Consider the following 23,390-nt stretch of genomic DNA (forward strand, 5'->3'; position numbering starts at 1 on the left):
ATAGCATGAAACAATGTTGTACACACTACAGAACCCAGGTCAGGACTGGCAGCCATGCAGGGCTCCAGACTGAGGATTTATCAGATTTTTCTCATGTATCTTTAGGTGGAGTGGCTAAAGAACGAAGACATCATTGATCCTGAAGAAGATCGGAATTTTTATATTACTATCGATCACAACTTGATCATCAAGCAGGCCCGGCTCTCAGATACAGCAAATTATACCTGTGTTGCCAAAAATATTGTTGCCAAGAGGAAAAGCACTACAGCCACTGTCATTGTGTATGGTAAGTGAGCTTCCATGGTATGGTCCAGCATGTGTCAAGCCATTCTGTGTATCATTAATAACATTATTTTGTTTTAGAATCTCCAGCTACCAGTCACTTTTAGACTTTCTCCTATTGTTCCTTTTGACCTTGTGCATGGTCAGTAAGGTTTATTAACTTCCAGAAGGATCATTAAGAGTGGTGAAATGGTAAGCCTTGGTAACCTACTGAACAGTCTGCTGCTTCTTGGACATTTTGTTTCTCAAGGAAGGACGAGTACCAACAAGGCCTGACTAAGTTTGGGACCGAACAAAGCACAAGACAGACCAATGATACTTTCGTTGAATCTAGACTCAGGTCTACAATTACAGAAACACAGGAAAGATGAAACAAACATATTCCACAAACACACTCATTGCCCCCACCTCTGACCTTGCTTTCTTGCCTCCATCAAAGGACTACAGAGTCATAACAAAGACAACTGGGATAAAGGGACTGTCGTTCTCAGAACGTGGAAGGCTCCATTCTCTGGCCCCTCTCACCCTGCTCATCTCTAAACCTATTGATTCTCTTTAAATGTCAAATAGTTCTACCCCTCATTTTGGTGTGACATCAATGCTATTACCTCCCTATGATGTTCTTCTATGCTTTATATAGATAGATAGAAAAAGAAATATATTTTTACATATATGTATATATAAAGAAATATATCTCTATATTTATATATGTATATATAGAGTGAGATACAGACAGACAGAGATTAATTTGTTCCCTCTCCAACAATACCATTGTGTGGCCATGTTACTGACAAGATGAGGAGCCACAAGAACAGAATCATCATGATGTTCCAGAAGCTACACAGAGATAGTTTAAAACTGCCATTTTAATTACAGAACAGAAGCATTTCAATTTTTTTAATCCTCTGATTACTCTGGGGTTTAATTTCCTGGTCCAGATAATGGCTATGTTGAATTATAAGCAATTGTATTCTTTAAATCACACGAAATTGTTTTGTACTTTTCTTCTTAATCTAAACTGCCTGAAACACTTGATTAACAACATTTAAAATGCAAAGAAGCCTTTGGGCCCAATCACAGTATGTGCCAATTGCAAATAACCAGTGAAGGCATACTATAAATAGATGTGTTCTATAGGTATTTAATATAGATGCAAATTTCTTTCTAGGTATAGCATGATTTCAATACCAGCAAATGTAATAAGAGCTTTGTTATTAGGAAGGGTCACACAAAAATAACAAACACTTTTAGAAATGGGTCAGGACCAAAGATGAAGCAGCTAGGCCTTGATCAGCAACTATCCAGCTCTTTAACCTATATTTTTGAGTCCTTTTCTCTTTCTCTGTAAAATAATGTGTCTAATATCTGAAAAAAAAATGCCTAAAAGTTACTGATTTTTAACAAGACATAAGAATGTCAACAGACTGGAAATTGTATATGTAACTCAGAAGCTCAGTCTCTCATATTAGTAAGCACCATACATGAAAGCATTGTGGCATCTGAGAATGTAAAAAGCTTAGCGGGGAAGTTGATTTGGGAACCCCTACCTGTCAACTGTCTGCGCCAGCTTTTCATAGCTTCATAAATTGAGTTGTACAAAGCACATAAGTTGGGTTCATCAGTCCACAGAAACCTATGTAATCATCAATTCTTATTCTGAATCTGTTTTATGTCCTCTTTTTCATTACTGTCTCTTTTGGCTTATAAATGCATATCCATTAGAGAAAATTTGAGAAACACAGAAAAGGCCAAAGAAGTTGTCTTTGATCCTATGCATCTACAGACTGTATTTTTTAAATCAATATGGTATCACTGGTATTTTGTATGCATAGGTAGTACCTTAAGATAATAGCTACAATATGTTACTTTTATTTAATGTACAATGCTAACATCCATTTTTATTAGATGTATTATCATTTTATTGGCTTGAAAATATACAACTTAACATTTTTCTATATTTAACATCATAGGTACTTCTAATAATTAATCACTGCATTTAAAAATCTGTTATGGCCGGGCGGTGGTGGCACACGCATTTAATCCCAGCACTCGGGAGGCAGAGGCAGGCGGATCTCTGTGAGTTCGAGACCAGCCTGGTCTATAAGAGCTAGTTCCAGGACAGGCTCCAAAACCACAAAGAAACCCTGTCTCGAAAAAATAAAAATAAAAAAAAAAATAAAAATCTGTTATGGAGATACTTTTGTTCATGTCTGTAAATACAGTCATATTTATTTTCAAATTAATAGATATCCTAGAAAATATAATTTGGAGCAAAATAATTTGCATATATAAATTCCGTGTTGCTTCAGTAGCTAACTATTTTTACCTCGGCAAACAAATGAATAAACTTTTCCCGTAGTGATTTAACTATCAGCAAATAATATATGTTTAAATTTGTTAAAAAACATTATATAAACACAATTTATTGAACTATTTTTTCAGACATCATGATATTTCTAAGAGACAGATGTTCAGAATAGTGTGGGTAGTGTGGGATTCTTCTTTTGTGCTCACATATATGACCCCTCCACAACATATCATAGTTAGTTTTTCTATACAAGATGAGTATCCATTTCAAATGCACCAATCAATTGTTAGCTTAATCACATTACCAATTTATTTAAAAGTAGGATGCTGTAAGATTTAACTCTGTATTTGGGTTCACATGTGGGTTTGTGAAACCGAATAAAGTTTGAAAATGCTGATGAAAAATAATTAATCATTTTTTTTCAAGAACTCCAAGTGATTGTATTTAGTTTCCATGATTTGGCTCACAGCCTTTGCATCTGGATATAAACATTTATTATGCGAGATAAACTGTCAAAAGTATTATTTGGAGTTTAACTAGGTAAGGGGATTTTTTTTTTTTTTTTTTTTTTTTTTTTTTTTTTTTTTTTTTTGGTTTTTTGAGACAGGGTTTCTCTGTGGTTTTGGAGCCTGTCCTGGAACTAGCTCTTGTAGACCAGGCTGGTCTTGAACTCACAGAGATCCGCCTGCCTCTGCCTCCCAAGTGCTGGGATTAAAGGCATGTGCCACCACCGCCCGGCGGATTTTTTTTTCTTAATGATATTAGTCATGGAAAAGAGAACATAGTCTTATTTATTTTTACAAATGAACAACTCATAGAAAATAATTTCCTATATCTCAATTTACATTCTTCAGCCATACAACAAAACTCTGAAATGATATCTGTGGCCTCCCGTAGCATTGAAATCTTGTTCCTTTTATTGATACGTGGGGAATGACTCCAGTCTGTATTCTGTGTGTAGTTTGTGTACTGTTCATTCCCACATGATTAACTACCCTTTGTGGTTTGTCTCATTCAGTGAACGGTGGCTGGTCTACCTGGACAGAATGGTCTGTGTGTAACAGCCGCTGTGGACGAGGATATCAGAAACGTACAAGAACCTGCACCAACCCAGCCCCACTCAATGGTGGGGCCTTCTGTGAGGGGCAGAGTGTGCAGAAATTAGCATGTACTACGTTGTGCCCAGGTAAATACACAATCATCTCTTCCCAAATAATTCCCACCAGTCTAAATGTGTGTACTAGAACCAGATGACAAAGACCTAATCTTAACTTATGTGTGATAAACATTATTTAAATCCATTCTGCATTTACCTTGCTGAGAAGTCACATGTTCCTCCAAAAGAGTCTGGAACTTTATCATCTAACCATGCAAAGTGCTTTGAGAGAACAAATAACCATGAATATAACCCTGTGTTTCTCGGGGATACTGCTAGAGGCAAGATTGTACATTCTGTAATTCAAATGATTTGAACAACATTGAAAACCACATAAAGTTAGAAATAGCAACCTTTGATCTCCAGCAAAACATGAAAATTAATTGGAACAGAAGTTTAGAAAATATTTTATCCTGGAATAGTTGATACGTAGCGTCAGTTTCTAGGCAGGGGCAAATAAAACATCTGGAATGAATTAAAAGAAAGGCTAAGGTTTGTGACACATGAGATAATGGATTTGGAAAATACAGCATAGCCACCTCTTTATTATCTGTACCTCTTGGTCATCTGTCTTATAAATTATTTGCAGTGGCCCCTATACCAAGATTGCATTCCTCTGCCACTTGGCATCATCTTGTAGTATTTCATATTTCCACCAGCTCTTTACTCCAGGTAAACCCCAGTTAACAGCTACCCAAATCCAAATCAAATTCCAAATATACTAAAATGCCTACTCATATAATATATCCAGAAGTTAAGATAAAACTGTTTTGAAATAGTCCATAAATTCAGTATACTCAATGATTAGAAATTCTGTTATCAATTTTGGGAGTTTGAATACACAGCCTTAATTCTCTTTGCCCAGTTTTTTACTGCTCATCCTTTAATAGAACATTTTTCACAAGTGGGCAGGGAGAAAAATGCAATCTACAGATTACATTTTCAAGTATTGATTCCAAGTAGCAAAATGTGTCCCTGTTCTGAACCTTTGAGGGCTCTTATTTATCGAGCATATTTTTACTTATAGGTACGTGTAGAAATTCATCTGATATCACACATTGTCCCTTATTTCACCTACATTATGGCTCATATTCCAGAGTTATTCAATTTGAGTTGAAAGAACAATGTGACTGCACACATGCATAGCACAGACATGCACACCACATATACAAACACACACACACACATACATATATGCTAGGCACATGTTGTGAGCTACAGCAAATCAAATTTCATTGCTCTGGGTAATTGGGGGTTGAAGTATAGACAACTGTATACGGAAATAGTAATGTGTTTCTTAATTTTACACATACGCATATTTATATCCCAATGCACATTATGTAGTATATTTACTCAGTAATAAGACAGAATTACCAAACACTGTAAGCTACTAAAATTTATATTGTTTTTCCACTGTTCAGAATTGAGTAGTTTAAAGGTTCAATAAATGAAGTTTGGCACTGTTTTATGTAGAATTCTAGGTAATCATAAACATTTATGTATCAGGTAAAAAAAACACTTTTTAAACTTATTTTAACATTTTAATCCTACTTCTTAAGTATAATTAAGAGGATTTGTTTTGAAGTTTGGAAGTTTACTCTTTTTCAAATTGATATCAAGTTGTATATTCTCAAGATAGAGATATCCCAGCTCATTGTCACTTAACTTTCTTATAATAATCTACCAAAATAAGGATGAAATTGGGTCAATTTTTGCCAAAATGAGGGATTTACTTAAATTTTATTTCAGCATGAATAGAAATTGTACACTATCAAATAATGGAATGAAATCACAAAATAAGCTAAAAATAATATCATCTTTACAGAAAGGTGTGGCAAAGGTTTCAGCCAAATCAAGTGGCCTGAATGACAAAAAGAAAATATAAATAGTATAGAAGTCAAGAGACATGGGAGGGGGTGAAGACAGAGAGAAGAGAATAAGTGAGTTCGTTGACCACTACACTTCCTTTGCTTCCAACTCTCATACGTTTTTGCTCTCATTGTTTATGTGACACTGTAAATGAAGGAATCTGTGATTAAAAAGGAAACCTTCTGAAATTCCATACAATATCCAAAAGCCTTACCTTTAATGAATCAAGAGAAGGAAGTGTGATAATATGCTTATGTAGCTCATAATGTGTTCTAGAAAGTCTTGCTGGACCCTTGACTAGAGGGGGGAAATGCACAGACCTCCCACTGGTAGAGCATGACCTATTCACCAGAGGCTTAACTGATGCCAGGCTTCTCATTGGGTTATCTTCTTCCATTCTTATTGTTTTGTGGGAATTGAGTTGTGCTTCTTTACCCTTTATTAAGAAATGGCTTGTTCTGATTTCATGCTGGCTTCCCTCATGGCAGTGGATGGCAGGTGGACATCATGGAGCAAATGGTCAACCTGTGGGACTGAATGTACCCATTGGCGCAGGAGAGAGTGTACAGCACCCGCACCCAAGAATGGGGGCAAAGACTGCGATGGCCTGGTCCTGCAATCCAAGAACTGCACCGATGGGCTGTGCATGCAGGGTAAGTCAAACTGAAGAAATGCAGGTACCAAGGGGCCTGAGGCCAAGCCTTGATTACCTTGCACATGATTGTACCTTAAACTTATCATAGAATCAAAGGATGTCTTCCAGCAAGTGAGATATTTATTTGTAATTTATATCTGGCACTGAGTCAACATCCTTGAAATTTAAATATACAAGGACAATAAACATTTCTGCAGGTAGTTTGATAAATATATAGTAAATCTTTAGTAAGAACATCTTCTCATCCTCTTGAAAGTGCTAGGTTTATGTTAGAAATTACACCATGTGTATAATTTAGCTTATTTTAAGAAAGCATTAATGATACAATATTTAATGAGCATAGAAGTTGGCTCAGGCGATATGGAATATGCAATGAGCTATATTATATTTCTCATACCCTATACATGGAATTTTGTCAGTGAAATGATGACTTGTATTTAATACTTGCAAACTCCTTACCATTTGTTGAAGAGCTCTTAGATGTTCAGAATTTACCATCTCTATTCCTGACAATGAAAAAAAGCACATAGAATTGTTCAGGCAAATGGATTAAACAATGTGCCATGGTGAATCTGAACTAATGGTGGCCAAATGTTGACATTTCTCATGCATGTTGCATATATAATAGGACGTATTCACGGGGGACTATTGTGTTTGTCGTTCAAGTACTTTGATTTCATCACACAAATGCAACTTTGTTTACTCTTTAGAGTCTATGTAAACAAGGACTTTTAAAAAGAAAACTTAAAGTACAAATATATAATAATGTTGCTCACATTGAATGAAAATCCAGGCCCCACTCAATTGCATTGCCAAGCGTTGCCATATTCCTAAGCTTCTGATGACTGGGGAGAGTTACCATGTACCTCACTGTTTCTGCTAGAAATGAGAAAATAAAAAGTGGGCAGCTGTTTATTAATCATCTGTCCAGAAATACAGGTTTCATGCCCAGGAGCAAGTTTTAATTGAGGACCAAATGTAAAAACATGAATATGTCATGTTTTTTATTGTTTTATATTTTTCTTTAGTATGAAACAAATTGATTGATGTAATTGAGATAGTTTGGGGCATGTTTTTCTTTAGTACTTTCATCCTATCTCAATATAATAACAACATTGATTGATGTAATATCACTGGTTTCTTCACCATGTACTCAAATTCTTGGCAAGATAGTTTACAAGGAATATATTGATGCATGCTAGGACACTCGAACTTCTACAAAATTCTTTCTAAACTATGACATTTGTCAAACACAAGACATTCAAACTAAGACCTCATGACTATCAGTTCCTCGATATCTGTTCACCTCACCCAACCATAATGAAATTTTCCCTCATGATTGAATATTTGCCAACAATAATGACTGGTAGTGAGTGTACTTAGATTTTAAGATAGTTTTAGACATAGATAATGTTTTTGTTTGTTTATTTGTACATTTTCTTGCTTTTTAAAAAATTAAGTCTCTTATTGGACAAAAACTATTTGGATTTTGGATTGAAGTCGTTCAGGTAAAAAGCCATCTTTTCCCGCTGCTGTGATTTCTTATGCTAGTAGTTCCTACTAAGTCAATAAACTTTCTCATCTGTCCTAGATCTAGCAGAGAATTGTAGTCTATACCACTATCGATTTCCTGGGTGATAAAACAAGAGCAGAGAGATTGCTTGGCTGTATAATTACAGGGTTTACAGTTAGAGCTTATAGTCTCTGTTTCCCACTAAGCTTGGAATTTCTGGAGAAGTATTGCTGCCAAAATCTTATAAAGAAATAATATTACCTTTGCTTGGAAAACAAAAGCCTTCTTAACAACAAAACTATAAAGCTTGAAAGAGGGACAATGTCCATGATAAGAAAAAGGAATGGATTAGAACACAAAGTCACAGATTTGCAATTGCCAATGAGGAATCTGCCATCTACTATGCCTTTACTTTGGGGTAATTCATATCTTGAATGTGTTATTTAACAATACAATAATATTGCCTAAAACAAAGCTGTCCTACTCAATATCAGACCAACTATGAAATAAAATAATTCTACTAAAAATTATATATAATTAATCCTGTTATTAATGTTGATATATTGCTGGGTAAAAGAAGCTCAGAGTTCCTGATAGATCTAAGTAGGATTCAAGAGTTTCCTAGATACCATAGTATATTCATTATTTTTCAATAAGCTAAATTGGCATTTAAGGTCTATGAAAGGTAAAATTAATAGAAAATGCTGTTTTCAAGGTTTATTCATTATTTTCCTCAAAACAACAAAATTATGACACATTTATTTCTTTACCACCTAACAATAATATGAGCACCTTTGCTTCAAAATATGTAGACAATTTAGATAAGATGTTACAGACTTGAATACCACTATACAGAGAGGAGGGGGGGAGGGGGGAGAAGGAGGATGAGGAGGGGAGGGGAGAGCAGGGGAAAAGAGGGGGAGAGGAGAGGAGAGGAGAGGAGAGGAGAGGAGAGGAGAGGAGAGGAGAGGAGAGGAGAGAATCTACAAGTAACAGGAAGGTAGTTACAAGGCAAAGGAAGAGTTGGCTGTGTGGCAGACACCAGAGTAGCCAGAGCCAAAGCGGGTGTGATTTGGGTCTTAGAGTGTGTGAGAGTCAGGGTTTGTACTGGGGTCAGAGGCTTAGTGAAAGAATTGGGCTGAGACTTTGAACAATTCATTCATTACTACCCACCATGAAAAACAAGTAGATTTTTTTTTTTTGCCAAGTGTCCCAAAGTAACCACAAGAAAATCATAGCAGGGAAAGGAAAATGAGGTATTCGTTTAAGTAAAAGCTGTAGTAAAACCACAATGCTATACCCAGCTGTGGTATGGAGCTTCAGATATACTCCAGGGAGCAAAAGATAGAAAGACATGGAATTAGCATCCTTGGAGCGGCTTCTGAGGAAGCGCAGCAGAAAGTAGTGGTTACTAGTAGGTCCCTTCTACAATCTTAGTATCTTAGTTCATTGGTCTGTAAAAAAAAAAAAAAAAATTAAATGTCCACCCCTGAAAATTGCAGAGGCAGGCAGATCTTTATGAATTGGAAGAAAGCATGGTCTATAAAACTAGTTCCAGGACAGCCAAGGATGCAGAGAGAAACCTTGTCTTGAAAACAAAATCGAAAAAAGAAATAAAAGAAAAAATACATAATGATGCACACACTAAAATATTTCCATGATCCAAAGCCAAAAAAGTCGGTTTTGGATTTATACATGCGTTTTTCTAAGAAAGTAAGCTTAGGAAATTATTGTTGAAAATTATTCTGTCTCTGGGCTTATGAGATTATCAGTAGTTTTGTTCTATATGACTCGTGTTCTGCACTTCATCGTACTTGGCATTCCATTATGCTTCTATTTATGAATGACATGTTCAAAATGAAATGTTGAGGGGAGGATAGTGTCCCAGCATGCTCTGACAGTGGGTCCTCTGAATTTGAGATATAGGAATATTGCTAGTTTATCTTAAGATCTTGGTTATGTTGATTCAAATTTGATCATTAATAACAGTATTTAATAAAATACCAGCAGAAAATCTAGTAGAAAACCCAAGTTGACAAGAGATACGAAAAGCCAGTAAATCAAGTATTTCGAAGGCATGGGGATTTGGAACTGAATTATGGTTTTCCATTATTTCCTAGTTGCCTGTCATGCACATATCACCCAGAGCTTGCAACCAGGCTTATTCTTAGAATGTTTGCTGTATCAGATTCATTGTGCAATTCTGTAAAATGACATTTGTACAACAGAATCCCAATATTTAAGATATTGCCAAAGTTTCTCTAAATTTAGGCTATCCACACATAAGAGTTTTTTTTTTTTTTTTTTAAGAATTTACAGAAAGGAACAAAGAAATAGAGACAGAGAGACAGAGAGGACATAACTTTATTCACCTAAAACAAAACAATCAGTTGCTACTTTATACATAACACATTATCCCTTCTAATTAAACTTTTGAGAAATTAGTGTCAGTGTACTAAAATACATTGGCAATGGTACTTGAAGGCATCAGAGTCTCTAAATTACCTCCAAAGAAATTGGACATTTTGTAGCCACACTATTAGTTTTTTAAAAGAATGCAATCATTTCAAACACTGGAGCATTTTGATACATTGACCAACATGGATTATGTCAAACAAAATAACGACACTGTTTTAAATACTGAAAATAAGAAAAGCATGTGTCTTGTTGTTCTGATATGAGAAAAAATAAGCCACATAATAAATTTCCATGTTTTTAAGTAATAATGCCTATTCAGGAGACAGTGTTGTAGGGGCTACTATACTATTTTCAGGATAACAAAGAAACTGAAATATGTTAGTAGGGCATATTTTAGTTTCTTTGTTATCCTGAATATTATATGACAGAATCTGCTGCCTGTATTTAAAGTATAGCGTTGAAATAGGATTGCATGAGATGATCTGATAACAGAGAGCCAGAGAGAGAAACGGAGGACACACACACACAAACACACACACACACAGAGAGAGAGAGAGAGAGAGAGAGAGAGAGAGAGAGAGAGAGAGAGAGAGAGAGAGAATAGCAAAGCCCCTAAAAGGTCTTTAAATAATGCTAAGCCAATAAATAAACTGACTTTATGTTGAAATACATTGGTATTTTTAAAAGCAGGTAACGCTTCATTATAGTTTAATCCATGTTACTTTTCCTTTGGAAAAGAGTTATTCAAAGACTAAATGGTCCATGAGTGTGTACTGATGGTACATTCCTGCAAACATTCCTGTGGATTTTAGCTTTCAATCACATAGAGTTCAAATGTGAACTGAGAATTACTTCTTACCAAAGAAAGTTTATGCTATAGAAGACCTTAGATGTTGCAATTTCCAAACAAGGACTGCCTGAAATTGTGTGTGCATCAGTAAGCCCCCTGACTCTGGGAAATGAAACTATTGTGCATTGTGCAAATTTAGTACTTCCTACTCATTAAAACATCTGCCTGTCACACAGCTCTTCCATTACTTCTCACCAGAGGAAGTAGTGGAACTCTCTGCGTGTAAGTTTCAGTGTGGACACACTGCATACCGGGGCTCCTGCAACCCCAGGTGCTCATAACATGGGGAAATCATTTACCTAACAAATCAACATTTCCCTAGCTTCAGAATAATGTGATTAGCGCTGCCTGCGGTGGGTACTTGCTAAGGTGCTAGTCACTATCCAGCAAAATTCTTGTCAATATAGCAGTTTGGTGGGAAAGCGTAGCTGGGAGTGCTAGACATTGAACATTTTTATCCGCAGTTAAAAGTTGATGCCGTAGCTGTGTTTTCTATAGTTCTCCATGTGTGCAGTGTCCCAGATGGCAAATAAATATTCTGTCCATGGACTTCCTGCCCAACACAGTACTCGGTAGTCTCCAGCAATATCAGTGTGGTCTGCCTTTCTCCTTTCTGGCAAAACCTTTTCCTGCTTCTGAAAGCAAGGATGTGGTCGAAAATGTGGGACCACAGAAACCTGCTGAATACCTACCGAGGCCAAAGAGACAATGTGAGGAGACAAAAGCTTTTATCTCAAGGGACATCTCTGGGGGGATAAGGAAAGATGTCACTATTAGGCGGCCCCAACAAACAGAGCAAAATGGGTTTAGGGTAAGGTTGTTAGGTAGATTTTTTTTTTTATCATAAAAGTCAACAGATCGACTGTTTAGTGTTGAGTCGCCTTTTCAGGATCCCACATTATTGCTTTTTTCTTTCTAAGGTCTTTGTATGATATTATGTATGAGTATTACCCCTAATTTAATAAGGTTATATTCTTCTTTGAAAATTTTGATGGTTTTGAATTCTCCATCATAAAAGCACTTGGGCAACTGATGCTTAAGCTGGATTGTGAACTGAGATGAATTTCAAGCATTTATGCTATATCCACTGTGAGACCTGAGATAAGTCCTTTTCCCTGTGGGGTTGTTATACATCTGTTAACTGTTTTTAGAAGGTTTGCTTGGTGACTGTTACAAACAAGGCCATGAACCATCTTGGTGTGGCCAGTGTCCACCAGAAGGTGGAGTAACAGATAGCCACAGCAACCTCGGGTGGCTGGGATCATGCTAAGAAAATGCTCTTTCCTATTTTTGCTGTAACGTCTTGAATTTTACATATGCATTTACTTGGATTTTTGTAAACCCCATCAATAATAAACCCTCAGAAGAGTGGGTAAGGATAATAAACGACCTTGTGTGCTTTTAACAAAGTTGACCTTTGACATCATTAGTGCTCTGATGGGTTTATAAAATAAGCTCAGACTTGGGAAGGGGAGACAAAGAACCTGGGCATGTTGATTTTTGAGTCACTCTTGAGGTTTAGCAAGAATCTTTGCATTAGAAGACATGTGATCAAGATGTGAATATCCCACGTTAGGTTGGTCTGCAAACAGACCAGGCAGCCAGGTCAAGGAAAAGGGCAAGTCTACCCGGAGCAGATTCTTCTAATGATCAGATCTTGAATAAAGCCAGGTCTTAGGGAGTTTTTTAGTGAGTGTATGTCAAATAGATAAATAAAACTGAAATTAACTAAAATTTGGTGATTTGAAAAATTAGTTTGAGCCAGGTGTGGTGGCTCATGCCTAAAATTCCAGCACACAGGCAGTTAAGGCAAGAAAACAGACTTGAACTGAGGCTATCTAGTAAGTTCCAGACCAGAATGCACCACACACAGTAATGGCCCTATCACAAACAAAAAACAAAATAAAATCAAACGAAAGAACCCCAAACTTACAAAGAACACAGTTAACACACTTGTAAACTGATGAATTTTGATGTGTAATTGTCGAGTCCTGGTGTCACCATCATCTCTGAATAGCATTGGTCTTCTTTTCTAAAGGTCTTACAGCTTCCTCGAGTCTATTTATATGCATGTTAAGAGCATATGAACAGTGCGATATAAGACGACAGTAAGTAAACCATGAAGACAAGCAAAAATCCTTACAACACCATAGTGTCTCCATTTTGCCTAGCTTGGTTCCAAATTTAAAGAGCTGTAATTCCCACAGCGTCTATGTGCATGCTTTTCTTTTAAATATTTCCTAAGTCTGGGTCAGGAGTTCTCAAATTTTAGAGGGCATAAAATTATCATATCTTTTTTATAGTTAAATGAATTTCAGTTTTAATTTTACTTCTATTCTGTTTTCACCTAATGATACACCGTTAGACTGTAGCTTAAATTGTTCCCGACTGTACGCCTCAATGTCAGATATGGCTAAATGGAGTCAAAAATTACTTGAGTTTAATTTAATTAATACTCAAAAGATAGAAAAATAACCTCATAGATGGGTCTTTTGACTATCACTAATAATTGTTCTATTATGCAAAGTAAAAAGCTGAAACACTGACTAGAAACTACTGACCCACCTGAGACCCACAGGTCAATGTAGGAGCCACTATATCAACCGAATCTTTCTCATTTTTACTCCCTTGACTATATAAGCTATTACTGCTTTATCATTTCATTTGTTCTTTTTGGGGGTGCTGGGAGTATGTGACATAGGCCCGATAACCTGGGTGCCAATCCTCAGCACCCACACAGTAGCACATGCCTATAGTCCCAGGGCTGGGGAAATGGAGACTGGTCTGTGTATCTGAATCAATAACTTCGGGGTGTGAGTAGAATGCTACTACCCACATTAAGAGTGAGTCTCCCTAGCTAAATTTCCTTTACCTAAAGTATCCCTCCCAGATATACCCATAGGTTTGTTTCCATGGTGACTCTAAATCCTGTTAAGTTGGCAATCAGAATTATCCATTATAATAATTTTGGTATGAAAATATTAATTACAGAATAAAAGTAGTTAACATTAACTTATTTTAATCATAAAGCTAAGATCATTTTATCTATCAGCTTATATTCATACTTCACTGAAAGCAAACGTCTTTTTAAAAAATAAGAAAAATAAAAAAAAAATAGTTGCTGCATTTGGGGAAAATGGAGATTCTGGCACTGCTCCTGATAACACCCAAATGAAACCCCCACCAAACAGGCTACATTCATGCATGTAACCATACAGATACTAGGCACTGGCCATGATCAAAAAGATATGTTGCTATTAAGATATGAAACCAAGGAAATGTCTCTTTCCATTTTAAGATAGTTGAACATGGACTTTGATTTTTAAAACAGTTGAACATCAATTGGAAAATGCGGGTAGTCCCATCCCTAGACTAATAGATGACCTTGAGTAAAATAAGAGTCACTTCTTTCTCACGTCACTTTTCGGCCAGCAACCAGAAAATGGGTAGAGTGATAGTAGCAGTCCAGGTCTAGAGTCAACACAAATGTGAATGGGACACCATGGGGTTAGACAAGGCAAAACTTGAATATTAACATGATTGACAAGAATGGCCAAAATCAAATTTCCTTTGGTTGAATCTAAACTTGGATACTATCGGTATTATCCTTTCTAGACTTTGGCACATAGTCTCATTGACTGGAAGAACTTAGACAATGTGATCTCTTGAAATGATGTTATGAGCACTCATAAGATGCTTTTGAAGTCAAAGGGGGCATTGCACTAACCGCTCAAGAGAGCTGCTCTTGGGGCTGGAGAGATGGCTCAGAGGTTAAGAGCGTTGCCTGCTCTTCCAAAGGTTCTGAGTTCAATTCCCAGCAACCACATGGTGGCTCACAACCATCTGTAATGGGGTCTGGTGCCCTCTTCTGGCCTGCAGGCATACACACAGAATATTGTATACATAATAAATAAATAAATTAAAAAAAATATCTAAAAAAAAAAACCCTTTAAAAAAAAAAGAGAGCTGCTCTTGTTTTTAAGTTGTTTGAAGTTGCTAGAAAGCTTTTCTCCTTGATGAGGGCCAACAATATGGCCCAGCAGCTGACGATCTGACTCCAACACCCAGATCATATGGCAGAAGAAAAGAACTCTCTCCTGAAAATTATACCATAACCTCCACACAGAGTCTGTGGCGCCTCAGCACTAACTCTTACACACACACACACACACACACACACACACACACATATGCTTATGCATATAGTATTAATATTTTTTTCTTCACAATAAAACCTTCATTTTCTAGTGCTCCAGGTTAGGAAAACTTCGTCTTTGAAGAGTAAAATTTCTTTAAGTATTCAAGGTTCTATTTTTTTTAAGAGATTGAAGGGTAGCTCCCTTATAACCTTTGCTGGAATTGGCTCCATCTGTCCCAGATACTAAGGCTATTGCATCCTGCCCTGGAATCCTGCCTATGATAGAGAAAATACCAATCTGAGTGCTGTGACTTATGTGTTGAGTTTATGGAGTGCATTTTATTCCCATGAATGTTCATCTAATTTCAGGGCATGTAGTGTCCTTGGGACTCAGTTGCTAAAGGCCAAAAGAAGCCCCCAAACATTGTGAGAATCCAAAGAATAAAAGCCAGTGCCTCTGCCCCCTTTCAAATTCCTCGCTGAGAAATAGAGCACTCTCATTTGAGAAATCAGGCCAGCATCAATTTTCGCTCTTCTTCTGGAAACTTGCTCCTAAAGCATGTCACTGTATGGTTGCCAGAAGCCACAAAGGCCAAGCACAAACTCCTTTCAACAGGGACAGTAAAGAATATATAGTACTTAAAAGAGGACACTATCCATGGCTTCTCAGAGAAATTGGGCTCCTTGGGCTCTGCAGTAAACAGGGAGCTGAAATGCAGGCAAGTTCTCTGAGGTCACACATTAACTATGCCACACTCATGGTACAAAACAATGTTCCCTTAGAACCCAGCACGTCAGTGTATCTTAACACTGTACTTCATAATGATATCACCGTAACTGTTTGTCAGTTATTGATTGATTATAAGCATTTTGTAAACCAAATTTCTCCCTTCCACAGCTATGAAAACAAGAATCTATAGTATCTTACTGCATTAGAAAACTGAAACTTGGGGGAAGATATCATTTGTCCAGCATCTCACCATTTAAGGAATGGGAGAGCTGGACAAAGAGAAGTCAGCCAGGCTGACGAATTCAAAACCAGGAACTCAAGTTCACTATGTTGTCCAGCATCCCTGGTGTTCATTTGGCTTCATTTTAAATATCAGAGAAGTTAAGTGAAATCCCTATGATATAAACGAGGTTTACAAGCGACAAAACAATCCCTTGGTGCTGTGTTGTGCTGGACTTGTTATTTTTCAATATTGCTAGGAAGACATTCAGCAGGGCCACTTCATTAACTGAAGAAAATGTTCCTGTTGTTTCAGGAGAGATGAGGCAGATGGAAAAACATAAAAACAAGGTCTGGAAAAGGCTCCTCTGTTCTCCCATTTACAGGGTGCAGCGGTCATTCCAGCCTCCTAAGCGGCACTTTCCTTAGGTAGCAGCAAAGGGTTTAGAAGGGATAGAAGTGGTTTCAGAGTTGCCTTCAACAACTCTTTGTCAATGTCTCCATAATACAGTACATTGGGGCATTGAGCATGCCTAATATTGGTCTGATTTTGGTTTTTCATGTAGGAAACTGTCAGTTTGCCTAGATTGGTCCTAATTAGCTGTGCGAAATAACTAATAGTGAGTGAGACATTTAGTTTTTTACTATTTTGTTTTACCAAAAGCAAATTCAAATGCAAGTACTTCACTAAATATATTGATGTAGTAAAAGCTATCTCCCAACTGGGTGTTAACTGAAATATTGTGGCTCTGCTCCTTCTGCAGTTTGTTCTTCATAGAGAATCCCAAGTGACTTGTTTCATGTTTCAAACACATAGTTTTCATTTCCTTTGTAATAGCATTAAAACTTCCTTGTGGACCAGCCATCCTACAGGATCTGCTGCTGTGTATATCTCTAATCAGACCACATTTTCTTTCTATATTATAAATGGGATTATGATGATGACAACAAGGAAGATAGTAATGTTTTGAGATGGGTCTCGTGTACCCCAGGCTGATCTTGAATTTTCTATGTAGTTGATGATAACTTTGAACTTCTGATCTCCCTGCTTCTACCTCCCAAGTACAGATGTTACTAGTGTACATCGTCACCCCTGATGCTGTGTACGTGTTCAGTGCTGGGGCTCAAACTCAGGGGCATGCATGTCATAGCCAAGCCTTTGATGACTGAGCTGCATCATCAGCCTCTATGCCTAAATTTTAATTCACACTTTCAATATTTAAAATAATCTTGTTTATTGTGTCATTTATTTACTTCTTATATGCCAGAAGTAAAGTTCTAGGCAGTAGGAAAGTCTCTCCCACCAGTGTTTTAGAACTCAGAATATAGTAGAATTCAAGAGTACCTGCTGAATGAATGGTTGAGTGAATGAATGAGGGAATTCTTAATCCTTTGCCTAGAGTTAAATATAAGTTTCATAATCAATGCATACAATGCCAATTTAGTTATTGAATGGTCTAGATCTAAATCAATATGGGACATTAGAAAATAAAGTAAGAACTATAAATTTCGATTAGTCTTTGGTTTGCCTGTCAAGAACAAGAATCTGAGGGAAGTGGGAATATAAGCTATCAGGGAAAACCAGGACCTGCTTTATGGAGGATATACTTCAGAGCATGTCATTTGTCTCTGGGCTGAAGCTTTCTTTTCATGAGTTTTGGGGTTCCTACATACCTAAGCAGGACCCTATAAGTGTTTACCAATATTTCTCAGGTCACCATCAGAACATTTCCAAGTTTCTGTTTACACTCACATCCTTGTCTTGTAGCATGTAAAAAAAAAAAAAATAAGTTTATCAGCATTACTCCGTATAGGATAGCATCCTTCCAAAAAAAAAAAAAAGTAGAAAAAGGGCTTCATGCTCAGCTCTGCATCCGTAGCAATAAACCAGGTTTGCCCTAAGTCCTTGAGTTTCTAAAGTCTCCATTTGTCCCAGTTGTCCTTTTATTGAGTTCATAGACTACACATGGAAAACAGCTATTACCAGACAGAGATGTTTAAAAATGAAAACCAAACTAATACATGGACTCCGACAACTGGAATAAGGAATATAATATTTATAAAACCAAGTAGGAGGTTGCAATCATTGCTCTAAAAGAAAGCATTAAATATTAATTCAGAACAAACCTATCTGTGCTCCGGCAAGCCTCACTTTCATTAAAGTAGCATTGTGTGTTTCCCCAGAATTAAATCCCAAATAGGTAAATAGCGGATGAGAAGTGAGCGCTCTGCTGACTGCAGGAGAGCTACCTGCAGCCTGATTTAGAGTTGCCCTTACCATTAAAGCCTTCCAGACCTTCACTTTGCACTAATTAATTGTGATTCTTCTGGTTCCTCTCTAGCTTTTTTGCCCTTGAGTATTACTAGGAATGTTTAATTCACATGCTCATGTTCATCTTCATTTGATTAATCCAAATGGTGCTGTGTTATTTGATTAATTCATATGCTGCAGAATATTAAATCTTAGGAAACACTGGGTGCCGGTTATAAGTTGGACTTACAGTTCTTTCCATAGCTTTCTCATTGAAAAACTTTATGTCCTCATTTATACCCATTTTGTGCCTATTTCCCTCCACTTTGCATTGACACTTTTAGTGTTACGTTGCTGTTCTCTTTGGTTCCCTATGCAGAATGCATTCAAAAGAAAACAAGGGTCCTTACCATGCTACTTCTGCATTTTTAGTGGGGCGAGGTTACTAGCTATTATCTGGTCAAGGTAAAACATCCCTCTAAAGACCTAAAATAAGTAAGTTTATTATCTCTTAGTCCAATTGATTTTCAAATGATTAAAAAAAAAAAAAAAAAAAAACACCCAGTTGTCATTGTATTGACACTCTATGCAGTACCCAGGCAATCTCAATTGGATTCCTATTAAATGAAAGGGACAAGCAATGACCAAAAATCCAAAAAGTGAATCTAAGATGTTGGCGAGACGAGCTCTGCTGAGCACTGCTCGGCTGGGGAAATGGGTACTTAGCCTCTGACCAGTGACGACAGACCTGCTTTAGTTCTGCGAGACCAAAAGCAAGCTGGTATGATTAAATGAAAAGGAAAAAGAAAACTGTTCAGACTCTTTTGGGCATGTCCTGGGAATTAAGGCATATGGCAGGGATAAGGGAAAAAAGATTTTCCTTATGCTAATGACCCTCGATGTCTGAAATAAATTAGATCCATTAGAGTTTATGCTCAATAAAAGAAAGACTTTAAGCACTCCAAACTTAGTGTGTCAAGACGAGTTTTTCCTCTGAAATTCAATCTGCCTACTTATTGATTCTTCATGAGGCTCCAGAGCAAACAGGGGGCACAAAATCATAGTTCCATACTCAACCAGAATTTTAAAGGACCACAGGTTTCTTTTCCTTTTTTCTTTAATTAAACTATTTTTTTCATGCTTCCTATTTTGTTTTACTTCATTAATTTGATTTTGTTCCCATTTCTGTTTCATCGTTTGTATGTGTTTTTTTTCTTTTCAAGGATTCATTTACCCCATTTCAACTGAACACAGAACCCAGAATGAATATGGATTTTCTTGTAAGTTTGATGTTTGGGTTTTATGCTGGGAAATAGTCCTCTAACATTATTGCCCCTGTTCAAGTTTGCCTTTCATTGGCTCACAGATGTGCACACAGGAAATAGGGGCCTAATGTATTCTAACATGAAAAGCAAATTAGATTTTCAATGCTGAAGAGAAGAAAGGGTCATTTCAAGTCGCTGCCAGCTTTAAAAGCTATCAGTCTACCATTGACAGCACAAGTCCCCATCACTGAGAAAACATATCGTGAAATTGGCTGGCATACATAAAGGGCAGAGTTCAAATACTAAAAAGGAGAGGTTGAGGAAATGCAGATCTGTTGTGCTATAAATCATGAATAAGTAAAGTCAAGCATTAAGGATTAGATATACTATTCTGGTCCGAGTTAAAATTTCTTCCGCAGGGTCACCAATAAAACCCCACAGCAAAGTAGAGTCAGCATTTTGAAAGCAGTGTTCACAGAATGAAGAGTTTCGGGAAGCTGGAGGGGTGCTGTTGATACTGGCTTGATTGAGGGGAAAGTTGAAAAACTGGGAAGGGTGATAGCTATGAAAGAGGACCCTTTCCAACAGTAGATTCATATAAACTGCCGGTGTGATTAAAGACACTGGGGCGCAAGCATTGGGTAATAGCTGGGAGCCCCTGACAGATTAAAATGATGAGTTACTTCCACACATAAACCATGTAGCTCTGTGTCTTAGGAGAGAGGAATGGTTTCCCAAATTTTAGAACACAAAACAGAGATTTGAAAGTCCTCTCTACCCCATACCCAAATGTGCATGGCCAGGAAGTTTTCAGTTGTTCTTGACTATCTACAGCGTCAACAAATGACCTCTTTTACAATGAGGAGACCGCAGGTTTGTTTGGTTTGCTGAATATTTCTCCTGGGTCTAAAACAAAAGACTTAACAATGTCAAACTGGTTAAATAAAACTTTCATTTATTTTTATGTTTTGTTTTCATAATCAGTTTCTGTCACCTCCTCCATTTCTAGCCAAGCATGTTTCATGCTACCAAAACAACAGACAGCATTTATAAGAATGTACTCTTTCGCATTACCTAGAAACAGCCCCCTGTGGATGGCACCTTGTGTTGGTCACATGCTTACCTGCCTCCGGCGGTAGCCTGACCTGCCAGATCATTGACCAAGACCTTTTACTCTTCAACACCTCACGGAGCTATAGTTTATTCCAATAACAATAAGCTTAGGTGGGAAGCTCTAACAGGAGCCCCTGAGAAGCTCAGGGTCCTGGGAGATAACATTGTGTCTGCATCATAAGGTAGAACTCACATTAGCTTCTGCCCCAGATCTGGGCTTCTGAAAACACACGTTTCTAACCTTACACTTTCTTGGCTATATTGCCCAGTTCAAAAGTTCCCATCCATTCTTGCACTGATTTAAGCAGAAGAGAGAAAAACGTATAGGAAGTAATTTTATGACTGGTGTGGAAGTTAGAAAAACATCTTGGTTCAATCCACATACAGATTAAAATCATACCAGATGTTTCTAACAGTGTTTATTGGTTGTGTTGTTTTGGTTTTAAACAAACAAAACTGTAAGTGAATTAAAAAATCCTCCTAAACTTTTTCACCTGAAAGGAGTAATAAACATTTTATTTCCTGTGGTTTGGGATAGCTTGGGCTCCAGTTTCTTTAAATGCCTACCAATAAGTAGTCTGTTTTGCTGCCCAGTTACAAGATAGATTAGTGAGTGGATTGATGCAGAGTGAGAAGGAAAAAGAAATCAGTGATAATTTTCCACTGAAAAACCTTAGCCATTTTATATAGCTTTTGAAATAGACTTGAAATTAACCCATAAAAAATGGCAATAAATGTCTGAAAAAAATTACTGCAATACATATGTGTTCTGTGGGAAGTCTCTAGAAGCAGTTGGTCGGATGTTTCATTCTCTCTTTCCAGCTGCTCCTGACTCAGATGATGTGGCTCTGTACGTTGGGATCGTGATAGCTGTCACCGTTTGTCTGGCGATCACTGTTGTAGTGGCCCTGTTCGTCTACCGGAAGAACCACCGTGACTTTGAGTCTGACATCATTGATTCCTCAGCACTCAATGGCGGCTTTCAGCCTGTGAACATCAAGGCTGCCAGACAAGGTCAGTGAGCTTTCCACCCTCTGAGTTATGCCCGTGGGGAGCAGAGTGAACGCATAGCTTCAAATTCAGTTGCATCTCTGTCATCCAGTTGAGCTAGAACAAAAGTTGATAAAAGGCAGAGATTTTGGTTGACTTTGTTCATTATAAGAATGAAATTGATACAGTAAATCAGAGTTGATGAGATGCAGAGATCATTTCTGGTTTGCTTGTCTGACAGGTACCTCTATCCTGCTTCTTATACTTGAAAGAACTATTACATTGATTTTTTTTTCTGGTCTCTTTTCCCTTTGTTATAATGCTTTTAATGCAGTGATATACAGGTGAATCCAAAGTTAGCATAGGAGCCGGGCGGTGGTGGCACACGCTTCAATCCCAGCACTTGGGAGGCAGAGGCAGGCGGATCTCTGTGAGTTCGAGACCAGCCTGGTCTACAAGAGCTAGTTCCAGGACAGGCTCCAAAACCACAGAGAAACCTTGTCTCAAAAAACAAACAAACAACAACAACAAAAAAAAAAAAACAAAGTTAGCATAGGTAAGCAAAACCATTACCAGATAGTGACTTGGTAGAGCTTAGTGGTTCTTTCTAGTCTGTTGAAATGGCCAAATGCCCTAAGTGTCATGATTAAACATCAAGGGGCTACCTATCAATGGACAATAACAAGATGGATACTGACTCTGTACTTGCCCTGTTTCCCAGCACCTTTGATTTCTCTTTCTGCACTGTTAGCAGAGCTGCTTTGCTTTGGCTTAAAGGTGTAAAGTGGTTTCTCACCAATCAAGCTTGGTCTGAACAGAGAATGCAAACGGACTTTTCTCTTTCTGACTCAGATCTCCTGGCAGTCCCCCCTGACCTCACCTCAGCTGCAGCCATGTACAGGGGACCTGTCTATGCTCTGCACGATGTCTCAGACAAAATACCAATGACCAATTCGCCAATTCTGGACCCACTGCCCAACTTGAAAATCAAAGTGTATAACACCTCAGGTGCCGTCACCCCTCAGGATGACCTCTCTGAGTTCACATCCAAGTTGTCGCCCCAGATGACCCAATCCTTGCTAGAGAATGAGGCTCTTAACCTGAAGAATCAGAGCCTTGCGAGACAGACTGACCCATCCTGCACAGCGTTTGGCACCTTCAACTCACTTGGGGGTCACCTCATCATTCCTAACTCAGGTAATTCTTAACGTTTTAAAAGACAAAGATGCAGCTAGAAATCTTACCTCTGTGTGTTTTTACTGAACCTGAAATGTTGGATGTAATCTAAGTCAAATTTCCATTCAGTAGATCTCAAGCATTACTTCATACAAGAGCTACAAAACCATGTGTCTTCATCCAAGCAATTCTAAATTCAGTTCCTCTTGAAAGAATATTCTGCTGAGGTGTAGGTCAGAACTAGCACCTACCGCCTTGAAGGTATAATCAACCCAGGAATCCTCATTGGAGTCCCTGTAGTTCAAAACATATTACTAGAAAATGCAAAGAGTTGGTTTGGGCCAATTTTCTCAAGGAAACTATATTTGAGAAAATTACTTTCTAAATGATTGGAAATATTGCATAATAACACAAAATCTTTTTATTAATTATTCAGTCCATCATTCAATCAGAAAAT

At 37.5% G+C, this 23,390-nt stretch overlaps 1 protein-coding gene across 2 annotated transcripts in view; it reads left to right on the forward strand.

Moving 5' to 3' along the window:
- Positions 1-23,390, forward strand: part of Unc5c (unc-5 netrin receptor C) — a 331,379-nt gene that overhangs the window by 263,784 nt on the left and 44,205 nt on the right. Inside the window, exons 5-10 of one of the 2 annotated variants that reach the window (XM_057793455.1) lie at positions 106-286; positions 3,609-3,776; positions 6,104-6,268; positions 19,613-19,669; positions 21,590-21,781; positions 22,610-22,954. In XM_057793455.1, the coding sequence (XP_057649438.1) occupies positions 106-286; positions 3,609-3,776; positions 6,104-6,268; positions 19,613-19,669; positions 21,590-21,781; positions 22,610-22,954 (1,108 nt within the window). The remainder of the gene's footprint in view (positions 1-105; positions 287-3,608; positions 3,777-6,103; positions 6,269-19,612; positions 19,670-21,589; positions 21,782-22,609; positions 22,955-23,390) is intronic. The other variant, XM_057793456.1, reaches the window with a different exon arrangement.

This window comes from Chionomys nivalis, chromosome 18 (assembly GCF_950005125.1).
Source record: "Chionomys nivalis chromosome 18, mChiNiv1.1, whole genome shotgun sequence".
Classification (NCBI taxonomy): domain Eukaryota; kingdom Metazoa; phylum Chordata; class Mammalia; order Rodentia; family Cricetidae; genus Chionomys; species Chionomys nivalis.